The sequence below is a fragment of the Arachis ipaensis genome, chromosome B6, assembly GCF_059453495.1.
Source record: "Arachis ipaensis isolate K30076 ecotype BB chromosome B6, ASM5945349v1, whole genome shotgun sequence".
NCBI lineage: Eukaryota > Viridiplantae > Streptophyta > Magnoliopsida > Fabales > Fabaceae > Arachis > Arachis ipaensis.
This window is the reverse complement of record NC_142441.1, coordinates 21,691,793-21,708,239: the sequence shown is the minus strand read 5'-3', so window position 1 is coordinate 21,708,239 and position 16,447 is coordinate 21,691,793. Positions and strand designations below refer to the sequence as shown.

The 16,447-nt window shown below is 36.0% G+C and overlaps 1 protein-coding gene and 1 pseudogene across 2 annotated transcripts; one reads left to right on the top strand and one right to left on the bottom strand.

The window, feature by feature from the left end:
* Positions 1-2,044: 2,044 nt before the first annotated feature.
* On the top strand, positions 2,045-4,327 carry LOC107646130 (isoflavone 3'-O-methyltransferase 4-like; annotated as a pseudogene). The gene is made up of 4 exons (XR_015886042.1): positions 2,045-3,277; positions 3,387-3,675; positions 3,941-4,005; positions 4,043-4,327. The product of XR_015886042.1 is annotated as an isoflavone 3'-O-methyltransferase 4-like (transcript).
* An 85-nt stretch (positions 4,328-4,412) lies between these two features.
* PSI-P (photosystem I P subunit) lies at positions 4,413-5,697 on the bottom strand. Its single transcript, XM_016350322.3, has 6 exons — positions 5,412-5,697; positions 5,205-5,335; positions 5,041-5,127; positions 4,887-4,949; positions 4,752-4,789; positions 4,413-4,654 (listed from the first exon to the last, which is right to left on the bottom strand). The coding sequence occupies exons 1-6, from the start codon at positions 5,557-5,559 to the stop codon at positions 4,594-4,596; spliced, it is 528 nt and encodes a 175-aa protein (XP_016205808.1). The 5' UTR covers positions 5,560-5,697; the 3' UTR covers positions 4,413-4,593.
* Positions 5,698-16,447: the final 10,750 nt, after the last annotated feature.

The following is a 16,447-nucleotide window of genomic DNA, read 5'->3' as shown; positions in this document are numbered from 1 at the left end:
AAGAAGCAAACATTCACTGCTCGATCAAGCACCAAAGCTGAATACCGTGCCCTTGCTGACACCACTGCTGAAGTTATCTCGATTCGTTGGCTTCTCACAAACTTGGGTGCTTCTCAGTCATCCCCAACTGATGTCTTTTGTGATAACTACAGTGCTATTCAGATTGCCCATAATGATGTGTTTCATGAACGCACCAAACACATTGAGATTGATTGTCACTTTGTTCGACAATGTATCCTTATTGATGCTATTCATCTCATCACTGTTGGAACACTGGATCAGACTGCTGATATCTTTACAAAGGCTCATCATTCGACTTGTTTTCGGACTCTGTTATCCAAACTCAAGATGGTATCCTTAGCTCCCACTTGAGTTTGAGGGGGGATGTTAAGAGAATAATTAGAATTGAATCAGATCAATTAGTATCATTTGTATTTATATAGCATATCTGTATATTAATTGTAGGATTCTATGTCTTTATTACTTTGATTTCTCTAGCAGCTATATATACCCCTTGTACATTATATTTTTTCTCAGACTGAATAATACACAAAAACACTTTCTTTAGTTTGGTTTCTTGTTTCTAACACTTTCAATCATATATTAACGCATAAAGCTTGTTCTCCATTATTTGTTAGCTAGATGGATCATTCACTCTCACTACATTCATTCTTCTAGATATGGAAATCTAATATGCTACGTTAAAGATCAATTATTTCTACTTTAGTTTTTAATCAATATATATAAGGTGCCTTCTGTGATGGCTATTTGCAATCTGTGGCTAGCGTGGCTATGAGAGTCTGGCCTATGATGATACGACATGTGCTGGGTTGAGTGGCAAGTTGGACCACAAAACTCTAGGTTTGAAGGAAGGTAACTCTTCTAATGAGGACGGTAATTATAAATGTCTGTGGTCCGTGCTTAGCCTTGTCATTTAGTTAAAGTGTTAAACTTGTACAAAAATAAAGGAACAGAATTTTTTTAAAATAAATAATTTAATTATTTTAATTAGAGAAAATTTCATCTTTTTTTTCTAAGATATTAAAATGACAATCTTTTCTCTTCTATTTATAAAATGTATATTTTATTTTATAATTTTTTAAAAATCTCCTCTTAATTCATTTTAAAAATACATTTAAAAAATATTTTGATAAAAATACAATTTAATCAATAAAAAAATAATTTATTAAAGGATATTTTAGTAAACAAAATTTAATGACAAAAAGATAAAATTTTTGTTAAGGGGTATTTTATAAAAAATAATTTAATTTTTTTTTTGAAAAATGGATAAAGTTAACATTAGTTAACACAAAAAATTTAAAATAGATTAAAGAAAAGATTTTTTAAAAGTTATAAGAGAGAAGAATCTAGATTTTACAAATAGAGAGAAGGGAAGTGTCATTTTAGCATCTCTTAAGGGAAGAAAATAGAATTTTTTCTTTTAATTATTATTTTTTATTCTTTTTTAATACTAATTTAAATATATTAGTTTCTAAGAAAATAATGTGCTGATTTTAAATGAACAATTTTAAATTACGTGATGCGCTCAGTCGCCCATTAATCAGTGAATTAAAACGGCCTATCTTTTCTGTTGTTTTGAAACCGTCTATCTTCCTTATTATTTAAAATTGCTTGTTTTTCATATTATTTAAAACGTTTCATTTTTAATAATTTGGTCTAATTTAAATTATTAATATTTTTTATTAGTTTTAAAAATTATATTTTTATATTTATAAATATACATATTTCGTTTACACTATAAATAAAATACATTTATAATTATCTATTTTGATGATTAATACGAAATAAATTAATGCGACGTAAATTGATAAATACACTATAAATTACATATTTCGATAATTAAAATAATTAAATTATTTATTTAAAAAACCCCAATAAAAAAACTACTTGTGGAAATTAAATTAAACAAAGAAGTAGTGATGACAGAAAAAAAATTTAATGAAAGAAGTAAATTTTAAAGAAAATGAAAATCAGACATATCATGAATGAAACTTAAGCGGCAGAGAGAGCCCTGAACGCTGGCTTCCATGGAAGAAAACGTAAGGTTCCGACTGTTAATGGCGTAGGCGACTGGCTTGTTCCGATCAGAATTTTCTGGCTGTGGCAAAGGGAGGACTTTCTGGCAACAGTAGAAGCTGGTTTTGTCAAGATAGATGATCTTTACTTTCCACATGAACGGTTTCGATTTCTGTAAGAAGTCATAGTCATGTGATTAGTAATATGTTGGACTCTCGATTTGTAGAAATTAGAAATTTGTTTTGTAAATGAAAATCGAATTTTTAGGCCATTGGACGAATGAGTGGAGGACTTCGAATTTTTAGGTCATTGGACGAATGAGTGGAGCTCAGACTCCGTGGATGAGGGGTAGAAGATGGATGGGCTCGATGTATGACGTCATAAGAAAGGGACACTGAGTCACCGCGACGTCATAAGAAAGGGACACTGAGTCACCGATATGTGTCATAAAAGAAGCAATCCTACCCGCGGTAAAAAATGTAAAATTATCCGTGCTTAATTTGCTAAACATGCCTTTAAAAAATTAGCTACTAAACCATGTATTTACATCTCATTGAACACTCATCTTATAGCCACCGCTAACCATGACTATCGTAACCACCAGAGACGCAGCCTATATATAATAGCCATTGAAAGCATCTTTAATTAGAATAGTATATAGTATTCTAAAGCTAAAACAGTGACATTCCACTAGATACTAGTCAATAATTAACGACTCACCCCTGCCCTTTATATATGCAACTTCTTTACACTTACATTGTGGTCTATACTCTATACATCCACTGAATCTAGCTGCGACGACGCACATGGAAACTCCATTGGAATCAAGTGCAAACAATCATCTTAAACCCAAAGAAGAAGAGAAGGAAGAAGAAGACAGCTTGAGTCTTGCCATGGAAATGCTGGGTCTGAATGTGGTTCCACTGGCGGTGAATTCAGCTGTTGAGCTTGGTGTGTTTGACACCATAGCCAAAGCTGGTGAAGGCGCCATGCTCTCTGAAAAGGAAATTGCCTCTCAGATTGGGAGCAAAAACCCAGAAACACCTCAAATGCTGGATCGCCTTCTTAGGTTGTTGGCAAGTCACTCTCTCCTTCGTTGCTCTGTTTCCCAACAAGATCATAGTCACAGACTCTACAGCCTCTCCCCTCGCTCCAAGTATTTTGTCACCGATGCGGACGACGGCAGCTCGTTGGGACCAACCTTGGCTTTGCTTCTCGACAATGTCTTCTACCAAAGCTGGTCGCACTTTTCTCTCTGTTAACTTTAAAATGAATGAATAAACAAATTGCTATCAACTCAGTTTTGTTCTCTTTTTTTTTAAACTCTGTCTTCTTATGCATTGGTTCAGGAAGGGAGTGAAAGGAGCAATTATGGAAGGTGGAATTCCATTCAACAGGGTTTATGGCATGCAATCAAAGATTCAATGAGGTGTTCAACAAAGCTATGGTAAACTCCACCACTCTAATAATGAAGAAGATTCTTGATTTACAAAGGCTTTGAGGACATCAAAACTCTGGTGGACGTTGGTGGTGGTTTTGGGGTGAATCTTCATTTGATCACTTCCAAATATCCGAATGTAAAGGCTATTATTAATTTTGACTTGCCTCATGTCATACAACATGCTCCTCTCTATGCTGGTAAAATATCAGCAATTACTCTATTTATATTATGTGCCTTGATAGAAACTCTTACGATGGCCAACTAGTTAAACCCATAGAAATTAGTTGGGATTATAAATAGGAACTGTTACTATTGTATTGGGAAGGAATTAATGAATTGAATATTGAACTTGGTTCAATTTTTAATTTCTCTCCTTAATTCGAAGATGGAGTACTTGCATTGATTTAGGAAGTACTAACAGAAACTGAGTAAAGTTTTTCTAATCTAATGATGCTGCTGTAGGCGTGGAGCACGTGGCAGGAGATATGTTTGACAGTGTTCCTAAAGGAGATGCCATTTTTTTGAAGGTGGGTTCCTTGAATAACATGATAGTTTTGGTGTCAGTCGATGCTTCATGATTGGAGTGACGAGAAGTGCTTGCAGCTGTTAAGGAATTGTCACAAGGCTATTCCAGATGATGGAAAGGTGATTGTGGTGGAGAGAATTCTGCCGGTGGTTTCTGATACAACACGTGATGCCAAGTCTAGTTTCCAATCTGATATCTTAATGATGATTCAGAACCCACCAGGAATTCATTGTATTGGCCACAGCATCTGGATTTAGTGCCATCAAATTGGTTTGCCACGTCTCTTCTCTCTGGGTTATGGAGATCTTCAAGTAGATTACTACTATTAATTAATTGCCTTACTGTTGTCAAATGTTGGCAGATTACCAATACTTTTCCTTATATAAATACAATTAAGTAAAGCATCGATTTTCTAGAAGTGGATTATTAATTTACATAAATGGTTACATTTATTGTTCGTGCTAACTTAAGAGATTACATTCCATTGGAATAAAATGAGTATGGTTTACATGTTCACCAACACCTACACCAACACAAGGACAATGCTACAACATCGAACTCTTTTCCGTGTAGAAGATTTCTTAATCTTTTAGTAGCTGCTGCCTATTATTTCCTTGTATGTTTCTTTTACTTTGCGTATGAAAGCGTCCCTGTGATTGAGGAAGACAATAACTAACCATGTTAATTAACTGAACCACCCTCTGTTACTGTAAAATTGTAGTTTAGGCAAGAGGAGTTTTGGTTTACCTGTCTGGCTTGAAAACTAGGTTCTTATATGCAAACCACTGCAAAGAGAAACACGTAGGGAAACAGAATATGAATTAATAAATACATACATAATACATAATACATGTTCCTAAGAGTAAAATTTGATGAAGTTACCCCAGTGTAGCCAATGCCTACGACCTCAAGAAGCCCCGGAATTAAAGGAAGCCTATCAATTGCCTGGTTGATTATTAAAGCAAATGGTTACTACTTACTACTACAGCCAGAAAAGAAGAGAGTCATAATGTAATGTAATGGAAAATGAACATACTGAGATGACCCCAGTGGAGCCCCAGAGTGCAACGCCACCAAATACGGCTATTGAGCTCACTGCATATTTATCTTCAACTTTGTCCCACTGCAAAAACAAATCAAATCAAATTCAAGTTGAAAACACGCATTAATTAATTCCTTATTTATGTGAAAGATCCTTACAGCTTCTTGAAGAGTCTTGACAAATTCAGGCAGCTCAGCCACCTCAACTGAGGCAACATCTGTTGCTACCGCAGACGGCGGAGCCTCTCCGGTGGTAGCCATGGCCATAACATTGCGAGCGAGCTTGCGACCTGGAGTCAAGTCACCGATTAATTAATTAAATAAATTAATTAATAGTGAAGTGTGAAGAGTGTTGGGATGACTTACAGAAAGCAGTGGCCTTGGAAGTACGAAGGGGAAGCGTGGGAAGGGCCACACTTTGTGGGGAAGAAGTTGAGGAATGCTTTGGAGCCTTGCCATCAACAAGTGTTGATGAAGATGATATAGTGAGAGTGGAGGAAGAGGTTGAAGCCATTGCTAACTGCTACCGCTACTGAACCGTCTTGTTAATCTACTGTTGATGTGTTTCTTATGGGAGAGGGTCAGATATTCCCACTGGTTCAAGTGCAGCGCCACTCGTTTCTCTTAATCTGGATAAACCAATGCTGACATGGCTGTAAGATAGGCCTTTTATGGATACAAGCTTTATGCTTGCCATTTTCGACACTACAAGACAAATAATGAACAAGCCCCAATTGCCAGTAAACACATGAAAGGGCCGTAGCCAATAGAAAATGGCAAGCCCATCTTCGTCAACACTTAAGCCCAGCCCAAACTGCTCATGTTACTGTAAAAATTAAAGAGAAATACCTAAATCAGTTTTAAGAAATTTTTTATTGAATAATCAAATTCTTAACAAATTTTAATTTTTAGTTGTTTTTCTCCTTAAAAAAAATTAAATTATTAAAAAAAATGCATGTTACTAGGGTTGTTGTCTGCTCTAATTTACTAGGGTTAGGAGAAATCCTAATTGTGAGTTTATCTTCATTCTTGTGAGTGACTTCAGTCAATCAATAGCAGCACTAGTTGCCTCTTAGAAGTGTGATGAACGTGTGGCTGATAAAGAGAAAAGAGGTTTTGAGATCTAATGATGAGGATGCTTAGGAGAGCATTGAGAAGTGTAATCGAAGTCTGATTGGGAGACTGCGGGCTGATCGAAAATTTAGTTCCAGAACATTGGAAGGTGCTCTCTGATATGACGGCAGCCAGAAGGCTTTAGGGTGCTTAATCATAGAGAAAATGTATTTCAATTCTTCAGCAGCGAGGTGGATATGCTAAGAATGGAAAAAAGAGGACCATAGCTGTTTAAGAACTATATATTACATCTCAAACGCTGGAGGAGAGATTGCTTGATTGATGAGAAAGAATTCTCCCACATTCCGATACGGATCCAGCTATGGGGTTTATCGAAACAATATAAAAGTAAAGGGATTGGTAAAAGGATAGGAGGATCGTTGGAGAAAGTTATGGATGTGGATCTGTTTAAGATGAGAGAAAAGGAAGATCGCATTGTTAAAATATTGGTACAACTTGATATCACCAAATCTCTGCGCAGAATTATGAGGATCTCAACAATAATCAAATTCTAGAGGTGTAACTAAAATACAAGAAAATTAGCTATTTTTGTCATTATTTTGGAGGAATTGGTCATGAGATTAGAGGTTGCAATGGCTATTTGGAGGATTCGATGGTTGGAAAAATAGAAGAAGGATGGGGGCGTGGCTCAGGGCAGACTAATTTGGTCGAAAAGTAGAAGGAGACAAGGAAAACAAGAACCCAAACCATAACTCTAGCTCTAAAACAAGAGGTCCTAAATAGCAAAAACCAATTCTGGTATGCCTTATTCAAGGATTTTCTAATCTTTCAGTAAATGATAGGAGCTCATAAGCTGTGGTGGAAGAAGAAGAGGTTCAAAGCATGAACAAGGGGTTGCTTCTAGGTGATTCTGGGGAAACAAAATTTGACGTTAGAGGAGTCTTAAAGGAAAAAAAGGAAGGCCAACGAGGAAGGAGCAACTCAGATTCAACATTCTAGCTCAATTAAAGCTTTTTCAATCGGGGTATGTGAAGAGTTTGGGGGTACATTGGAGAAAGAGAAGCTGAGTTTGAAGAAATTAGCTAGAAGAGACCAAAATCACAAACCAGTAGCGGGTGTGATAAATCCATATTTTACGAAGAATTTTGGTTAGAATTGAGTGGATTTTATCGACTTATCTTGCATTTATTTACTGAAATAGTATAGTTTTGTGAATTTCTCCTAATTGTGCTGAATGATTAAAAAAATATTTTTTAGGCTTTAAATTGCTCAATTTAATTCGCTTCTATTCCATTCGATGCCTTGATGTGTTTGTTGAGTGATTTCAGGCTTAGAAGGCAAGGATGACTTGAAGGAGTGAAGAAAAAAACATACAAAAGTAGAGAATTTATGAAGAAATAAAGTTTGGAGCATCTCATGGTTGTGTGTACGCATGCCTTATGCGTACTCATGCCTCATGCATACGCATCTTTTGTGCATACGCATCCTTCATGGGTATGCATGACTGTCAGCACGTGATTCACTTAAGTGAACACGTGGGTCAGGATTTCAGAGCTTTCTTGGGCCAATCCAACTCATTTCTGAAGTATTTGATGCAATTTTCAAGGAGAATCAAGCGGGAGAATAATTAGTATAGTTTAAAACCATGTTTTAGAATTATACTTGCAACACAATTCCCTTTTGAAAAATTCTGAACCAACATCTAGCCCTCATCAAATTTTTGATGTCGTTGCTTAGGAATTGCAATGGTGTTATATTATTGGCTATTGTGGATATCGTGAATAGCTTGCTTTTTGGTTATTTCTTAGTTTTTGCTAGTAGTTAGGAGTTTGTTTTTTTCTTTGCTTTTTGATATTCTTTGTTTTGATTTTCTCTCTTCGTTATGAATTCTCATCCTTTTGGCTTTGGGTATGGTTGTAGAAGTTTTGTAGGAAATGGCAATTCCAATGACGGTTTTCACCAAGGACGGAATTATCACTTGAGAGAAGAGCCACATGCATATAGACAATCCTCATGGCAATCGCCTCCTCCACCCCTCTATGATTATAATCCTCCCTATGGTGCATACCCATTCAATGGATATAGTAGTCCTTGCAATGATTATAAACCTCAACCACCATATTCACATGATCGCCGTCCTCAACATCGTCCTCAACCACAATACTCTCAAGTCCCATTCTACTACCAAGTACCTCCATGCGATCCAAGTCCCTATCATATCACAACCAACCTTATGAACCTTACCACTAACCTTGTGAGCCTCATGCACAACCATACTTTGAACCACTCTAAAACCAACATCAATACTCCCATAACCCTTTTGAACCATTACCCCCATATACACCACCTCCATATTCTCACCCTTATGAACCCTCCTTTCTACCACAACCTTCCATGGATGATACTCTTTATTCCTTCCTTCAAGAACAAATGGAGGCGAGAAAGGAGAAGTAAGAATCAATCGAGCAATCCAATTCTATCATGGCTACCCTAGCCAATGCTCTAGCCCGATTGAACTCAACACGTTCTTGCAACAATCCAAACACTTCCACGGGTGAATGTGTATCACTTCAATTGAAGCATGTGGAGTGGAAGAGAGCTTGGAGCTTCAACACGATAAAATTCTCCTTTTCTCCACAATCATTAACAAAAGAAAATCATCAACTATTGATCCAAGAATAAAAAGAGTTTTTCCTAGAGTAAGAGGAATTCTAAAAGAGACGAGATAACTACATGGCTACTATAGCCAAAGGCTTAGCTCATTTAGCCTCACAACAATTTTGCAATAATCAAAGCATTCCCGTTAGTGGATATAAAAACTTAGTTTCAACCAAAGAGTATAGCGTGGAGGAAATATTAGAGCCTCAAATGGAAGAAGAAGGGTTGATGAGTGAAACTCAAAAAGCGGAGGATGTTGAAGAAGAGAGGTTGGAGGATTCATTTCTAAAAGGTGAAAATGTTGAATGCGTTGAATCAGAAGGAGTGGTTGAAAGGTTAGAAAGAGTTAAGCAAGCGACAGATTCTATAATTAAGGATGATTCCATGCCAAGCAGTGATCTCACAGAGTTTGTTGAGCCTTTTTCTGCTGAATTTGAAAGTGATGTTAAAGAAGACCGTGCATAACCTCCGAAACATATTTTAAGCAATGAAGATGATTCGGAAGAAGTTGACGATCAAGGAATCAAATTTGAAGAAGCTTTCCAAGAGGTGGAGGTTGTCAAAGAAGAGTCAAAGGGAGAGGGACGACTATAACACATCTATTGGATATCTCCCTTGCTATGTCACTATCCATATTACAAGTTGAGTGGGTAATCATTTCATCCTTTAATTTTCTTGCCCATATCAATATGCTTTGTTGGAAATGGATGGTCAACTTAGAGCTCTTTGTGGGTTGGTGAGTAAGAAAGAGTTGGATATTGGTTGGCAACTAGAATCAAAGTACATGGTGGAAGGAAGCTCCAACTTTGGAGTTCGAAGGTGGAGTAAAGAAAAATTCAATGGATCCCAAAGGAGGATTTTGAGCTTTGAAAAGAATTCAAAAGTTTCGTCACCTGAATGAAAACTTGAAGATCAACAAGGAAGGGTGTTGACAAACAAAGCTTGGAATCTCGGGATACAATGTGGGAATCAACAATTTTGGGGTCTTACCACTTGCTTGGTATTTCTTGAGAGCTTGGTGTACATAATTTGGAATCCCAGTAGACATTGAAAATTCAAGCATTGGTGGAGATTCAAAGAGGAATTCAAGCATAAGCCACCATAACAAGAGCGTCTCCAATTGTCCAACATAAGGACAATAAACAAAAGTGCTAGTGAGAGACACCCCACCATGGTAACACATTTTTCGCTTTCTTCTTTTGTATATATTGGTAAATAAGTTTAAATTTTATTTTTAATTAGTTTTGTTAAGTTTAATTGGTAGTTTAGCTTGTAAAATAAGGTTTGGTATTGATTTAGTATCATAATTGGGTGTTTGAGATGCCTAGTGCGGTGAAAAAAGTTGAAAAAAATTTTGAAAAATAGAGCCCCAAATCATGCGTACGCATCACCCTCAAGATTTCACCAATTCATGTGTACGCATGGACCATGTATACGTATGATACCACTCCCGAATCGAACATAAGTTTTGCGAGTATTGTGCGTACGTACAATACCAAAACAGAACCAAACTTGGTTTGTGCGTGTACTATGCACACGTACAACCATATAAAAGAATTATGTTCCCCCTCTAATAGAATTACTGCAGAGATGGAAGAAAATTCTGCAACCAAAAAATAATATTTGGAGGATAGTGAGACATCTACAATGGGAGGGGGTGCCACCCAAAAATGGGCACCTAAGGAGGTATGAAGATGATGTCGTGGATCAAACCCCTGACAGTTTACAATATACAAGGGTTTAATAAATTCCATTCCCCCGAGGTGCTATTCTTGTGCGAAACTAAAAATAGTACCTCGAGTGTCGAAGGCATCCTAAGGAGAGTAGGGTTTACTGTAGTTTGTACAGTGGATCCTATTGGTCAATCTGGAGGATTAGCAGTGGCATGGAAGGAGAGAGTGAGTATTCAGATTTTAGGCCAAGAAACTTTCATGATACGACATTTTGAATTAGAAATTCGGCGATGTAATTCGAAATGGGAGATTCTGGCGATTCATTTGCACGGGAAGAAATTTACAAGGTGGAACAATACTCATAATTACTGTAGCTAATTGAGAATAGTAGTAACCCGATTATACTCATGGGAGACTTTAACGCTATTAAAGCTCAACATGAGAAGGAAGGGGGCAGACCTAAATCAGCATCATCTATTAGAAGTTTTAATGACTTTATTAACGTTGGTGGGATGGTGGATTTGGGCCACGAAGTTGATAAGTTCACATGGTCAAATAGACAATTTGGTAGCAACTTTATCAAAGAATGATTGGATAGAGTGCTAGTGACACAACGATGGAGGGCAGAATTTTCAAATAGCTATTTTATGCACCTAGATGATATGAGTTCAGATCACAAGCCACTCCTTATTGGTTCGTCTAGGGAAGTGAGGAGGATGAAAAGAAGATTTCGATTTCAAGAGAAATGGTGCGAAAATAAAGAGGTGGAGGTGCTGATTAAGCAAACATGGTCTCTAAACATAAGGGTTCACCTATGTTTAGACTGGCAGAGAAACTAAAGGCAACTAGACACTGCATAGTAGAGTAGCAGTGGAATTCTTCCCCTAATTCGAGAAAGAAAATTCAGGAAATTAAAGAGAAACTAGAAGGGGAGACAATGAAGGGTGTTCAAGCTAATGGAGCTTCTATCAGTGAGCGGGAGGCTGAATTAGAAGATGCACTTGAACCAGAGAAAAGATATTGAAAAAAAAGTCTTGGGTACAAAGATTGAAAATGGGGAGATTGCAATACCAATTTTTTCCACTCCAAGTTCCAATGTAGGAATAAAAAAAATAAGGTGCAAGAGCTAGAAGATGTAGAAGAAAACATAGCCACCAATGCTAAAGATATTGCAGCAGAACCGAGTGTTACTTTGAGGAGCTTTCTACATCTAGTAACCCGAGGAATTCAACTGTGGAAATTGAGGACATTCCAATAAAAATAAATGCTGCCACTAATCGTGCACTTATCAGAGTGATCAATGAGAAAGAAGTGAAATCTGCTGCTTTTTCTTTCAACCCTTATTCAATCTCAGGAGATGATAGTTTCACTGCAAAATTCTTTCAATTTTCTAGGAAACGATTAAAGGAGATATTTTTTAGACGGCGAGAAATTTTTTCTTAGGAGGTAAAATTTTGAAATCCTTTAATCACATACATATTTGCCTTATCCCAAAAATTTCAAATGCAAAATCCATGAAACAGATTCGACCAATAAGCTTGAACAATATTTTCTATAAAATCTTATCAAAGATTTTAGGGCATATGCTTCAATTTGTAATGAATAGGTTCATTAGTGACAATTAGAGGGCTTTTATTAAAGGTCGGTTGATTAGTGATAATGTTTTAATTGCCTATGAAATTATGCATTTTCTGAAAAATACGAGCTATGGTGATTATGATTTAGCTCTAAAGCTTGACATGAGCAAGGCTCATGATAGGGTGGAATGGAGCTTTGTTTGGGAGTTAATGCGGAAGTTGGGTTTTTGTAGAAGATGAATGGAATGGATCCAGGAACTGGTGACGACAATTTCGTACTCTTTTACTATGGATGGTTAGCGTCACGGCTTCTTCAAGCCATGTATAAAGCTGCACACAGATCGGATTGGATATGGCCAAAAATTCAATCCGATCTGCACTATATTCATCGGATCAGATCAGATACAATATCCACATTTTTTATGCTCGAATCCAATCCGATCCACACATTTGCGGATAGGATAGGATTAGATCGGATCGGATGTCGGGTATATCTGGTTAAATTTTTTTTAATTTGAAAATTAAAAACAAGAATCAAAATAATTTCACCACAAAACAAACTCTAATGCTAATAGTTTCTAATTTAACCAGAATCAGACCATAATAATATCTAAATCATAAAAAAAAAATTGAAGAGGGACATAACTAAGAAATTATAGAACACAAAAAATTTATTGACAAAATTATCTTCCCAAAGCCTAAAAGGAAGTAGATCCAGAATTGTAGAAGTGAAGCAAAATTGCAAAAGTGAAGTAGATCCGCAACTGGAACGACGATCAGAAGCATAATAATGGTGACGATTGATAGAGCTAACAAACATAACAACGGACAGGGGGTGACGAACAAATGCAAGGAGGCGAGCGGCGATTGGCGAAAAGGCAAGGCGTCGAGGAAGAAAAGAGGAATGACAAGAAAAAAGGCACGGTTCAGCAAGGTAGCGTGACGGCGATGGATGATGTAGAGAGAATCATGGTGAACCACGATGGACAAGGCAAAGAGAAGCACAAGGAACGGAGGAAGAGAGGAGTGCAAGTGACGTTGGAGAGGTGAGTGAGACGCCGTTAACGGAGGAGAGCGGCGGTGATGGATGAGGTTAGAAGTAAGCTTTGAGAAAGGGAAGAGCTCTGAGCCTGAATGAAGAAGAGAGGCAAGTCTAGGACTCAGTAAGAGAGGAGAGCAGTGCTGCATATAGATTTAGGGTTACTGGGTTGGGGGTTTCATTTAGGTATTTATATTATACAGTTATATATTTATTTATTTATCAAATGTGCAGAACTACGGATCGGATATGCGAATATAAACGCAGTATTCGCTATCCGATCCTATCAAAGTGTGGATCGGATCGGATCCGATGACTCTACGGATAGGATAATATCCACAAAATACGGATCGAATGCAGATAAATACCACAGATATTATCCGATCCATGTATTAGCCTTGGCCTTGTAAAGGGTTGTGTTAATGTGATCCTCTTTCCCCTATCTATTCTTGTTTTGTGCAAAGGAATTGTTTCATCTGCTCCACAGAGGAGAACAGAAATTGAAAATTTTAGGTTTGAAATTTAATCCAATGTGCTCTAAAGACAAATGAGCAAAACATTACAACATAAAATTTTAATAAGGTGTTGCATAAACACAGACTTACATCCCAAAATTTTGCCAAAAATTTTTTTCCTCTTTTAGGTCATCAATCAAACCATCAAGTTTGATCTTGAAAACTCGACATAATATATCAGGGCGGTCTTCTACCTTCAATCCAATGGGAGTCACTTCTCTTTTTATCTCATCCCATTCAGGGTTACAGGTCATAGTGATAAAATAGCTAGGATATCCTGCATATCTGCAAATTGCAAATGCATCTTTACAATTATTCATCATGTACCTAGGTTCACCGGTAAAAGTATTGGGAAGAATGATTCTTTTGCCAAGCCTTGCAACATCTACATCCCCGTTTATAAGACTTTCATTCAGACATTTGTATTTATCAACCCTCAACTATAGTTGTTTATACCTAAAGAATTTTAACCTCTCTGATTTTACCATTGTGTAGGTATCTACCAGAAACTGTTGGAATAATCTCTTTGATATCAAAATTAACAGAGATTCACCCATCCATTTTCTGTACGTAGTTGAAAAGCAAAGAATTGTCACAAAGTGATTGTTTTATTTTTCTTTGTAGGCCTAGCGAAGATAGAATCTGATGTTGCAATACCCAAACAAAATCCATCCTCCCCATACGAAAACAATAATGGATATTGCAAGGCTAAATAAGATGGGTGAAAAATATCAATTTGTTGGAGCTTTCTAGTTTGACTCTCTATAATAATATCTCTATCTTTGCTTAGTTGTTCGACATCGTCAATAATCAATGCAGCCACTTCAGATGTAGATGGCAAGTTGTATGTCCTGCCATCTGTAGTCCTTTTACTAATCAACTTAAACTTTATGTTTGTGCAATTTTTCTGTTGGTATCTATCTCTTGCATAGCGAAAACTCTTTGCCAAACTATTATATTTGTCTAGCATATTTCTTAATATTGCCACAATTTTCTTATCCCGCTCATTTATAACTTCATTGGAACTGCACAAAAAAACACAATAAATTTTGTGTTATTTTTCTCACAGATAAAAAATAACTAAAATATTTGACTGGTTGCATAAAAATTACCGAAGTGTGCCTATCCGATTATCAATCTCATTTTCTGTGTCATAGATATATAGTTGGGTAAATGTTGGTCGCAGACTATTCGGAGGAAGTAAGCTACCAATGCTATGGTAGTTTTGACCCCAGGCTTAAAAATTGGAGGAGCAGTCCCATTGTTCACCCCACGGTCAATTTTTCTGGCCATTGATGTAAAACAAAACATTGAATTAAATGCCTTTATATTTTTTAGAAAATGAATACTTCTTTGATCTCCTCCAATATGAAGCTGAATGAGCTCATCAGGAGGCACAGAAAGTAGAGGAAGCTCGATCTTTCCTTCCATACAACATAATAAAAACTTTGGTTGGGATGACTGTTTGAATTCAGCAAGCCTTTTTTCAGACCATATCCATGCTTTACAGTGTTGACATTGATAAATAGAATTTTCTATATCCCACACATCTGTCGAATGAACTCTCTTTAGATACTCAGTTGTCATACCGATGCAATTTAGTCCATGATATACACAAAGATGCAAATAAATATATAGATAAAATTTTACATACCGTCTAAAGTTTCTGAGGATGGTATAAAATTATCTTCTATATTCACATCCGACATTGAATCATCATAACTATTCAAATAGTTTCAACAGCAGAAACCACATACATTCAACTCTTTCACCGTCTCAGTACAGGTCTGTCCGAATAGAGTTGTGGTCTCCTTATCGAACACAACAAAAGTTGTTGTAGCAGTTTGAAATTCCAAAAAACAAACAATGAACCAAACATAAAAAAAGTAGTTTTCTATAAGGCACTCACATCCACAGCCGCACGTAACTCCTTTATTGTATTCTTCTCAGTGGAATATAAAACTTCATCTTCATTAATATACGCCGGTTTGCTAAAAAGCACAGACAGGTACTGTGAGATCTCTCTATAGTACACACTACTTATCAATCACAACGCCATAAAAATACAGTCAATATACACAACTATAAATAATTTACAATATTGGTACAATACCTTTTTCAAAGCATCACAGTCTTAGGAATATCTGGATTTATCAAGAGTCTGGTACCATACATAATGTTCTATAAAATATTGGTACCTATGTACAATAATTATTGCTTAAATGAGTTGTACAATTATATATGACAGAAAATTTATCAAATGGAAAGTAATCAAAAGTGTCCTTAGATTTAAAAAATCGACTATAATCTACTGTGAACGTAATTAATTAGTAAAAATTTTTTATTTTAGTAATGAGCTATACAAAAAATATTTATTACAAATATAAAATAATAAAAAGTATTATATAATAACAAAAATATAGCTTAAAATTATATATTGATTAATTAATTGTTGAGTAATTCAACATAGAATTTACAATAAAAAAAATAAAAAAATTGGTGATATAATTTATCCATGTGTATATAATAATATTTTTTATCACTTCAAATTTTAATTTCTAGAACACCAGCCATTTGCCGGAATTGTTATTACTATTTTCCTATGAAGTACGGACACTTTGCTGAGTTGCCGTATCTTCGTGTCGGACACATTTCGAATACGACACTCACCGATACTCGTCCGACACGCATATCTACTGTGTCCAAACTGTGTCTCAATAAAAAATAAAAAATTCTTCTCCGAACATACTTGGACACACCTAAATACCATCACGTGTCAGCATGTCCGGTCTTATTCTTAATATATATTCTTAAAATAAATTTAGATATAGTATATATTATTATTTATTAAAACAAAAAATATTTT

Excerpts from the sequence above, each read along its gene's own strand:
- PSI-P (XM_016350322.3), bottom strand. The coding sequence starts at position 5,559 with ATGGCTTCAACCTCTTCCTCCACTCTCACTATATCATCTTCATCAACA. Across the intron at positions 5,128-5,204 it reads TCAAGACTCTTCAAGAAGCT|TGGGACAAAGTTGAAGATAA; the intron begins GTAAGGATCTTT and ends TTGTTTTTGCAG. Across the intron at positions 4,790-4,886 it reads TAGGCATTGGCTACACTGGG|TGGTTTGCATATAAGAACCT; the intron begins GTAACTTCATCA and ends TTCTCTTTGCAG.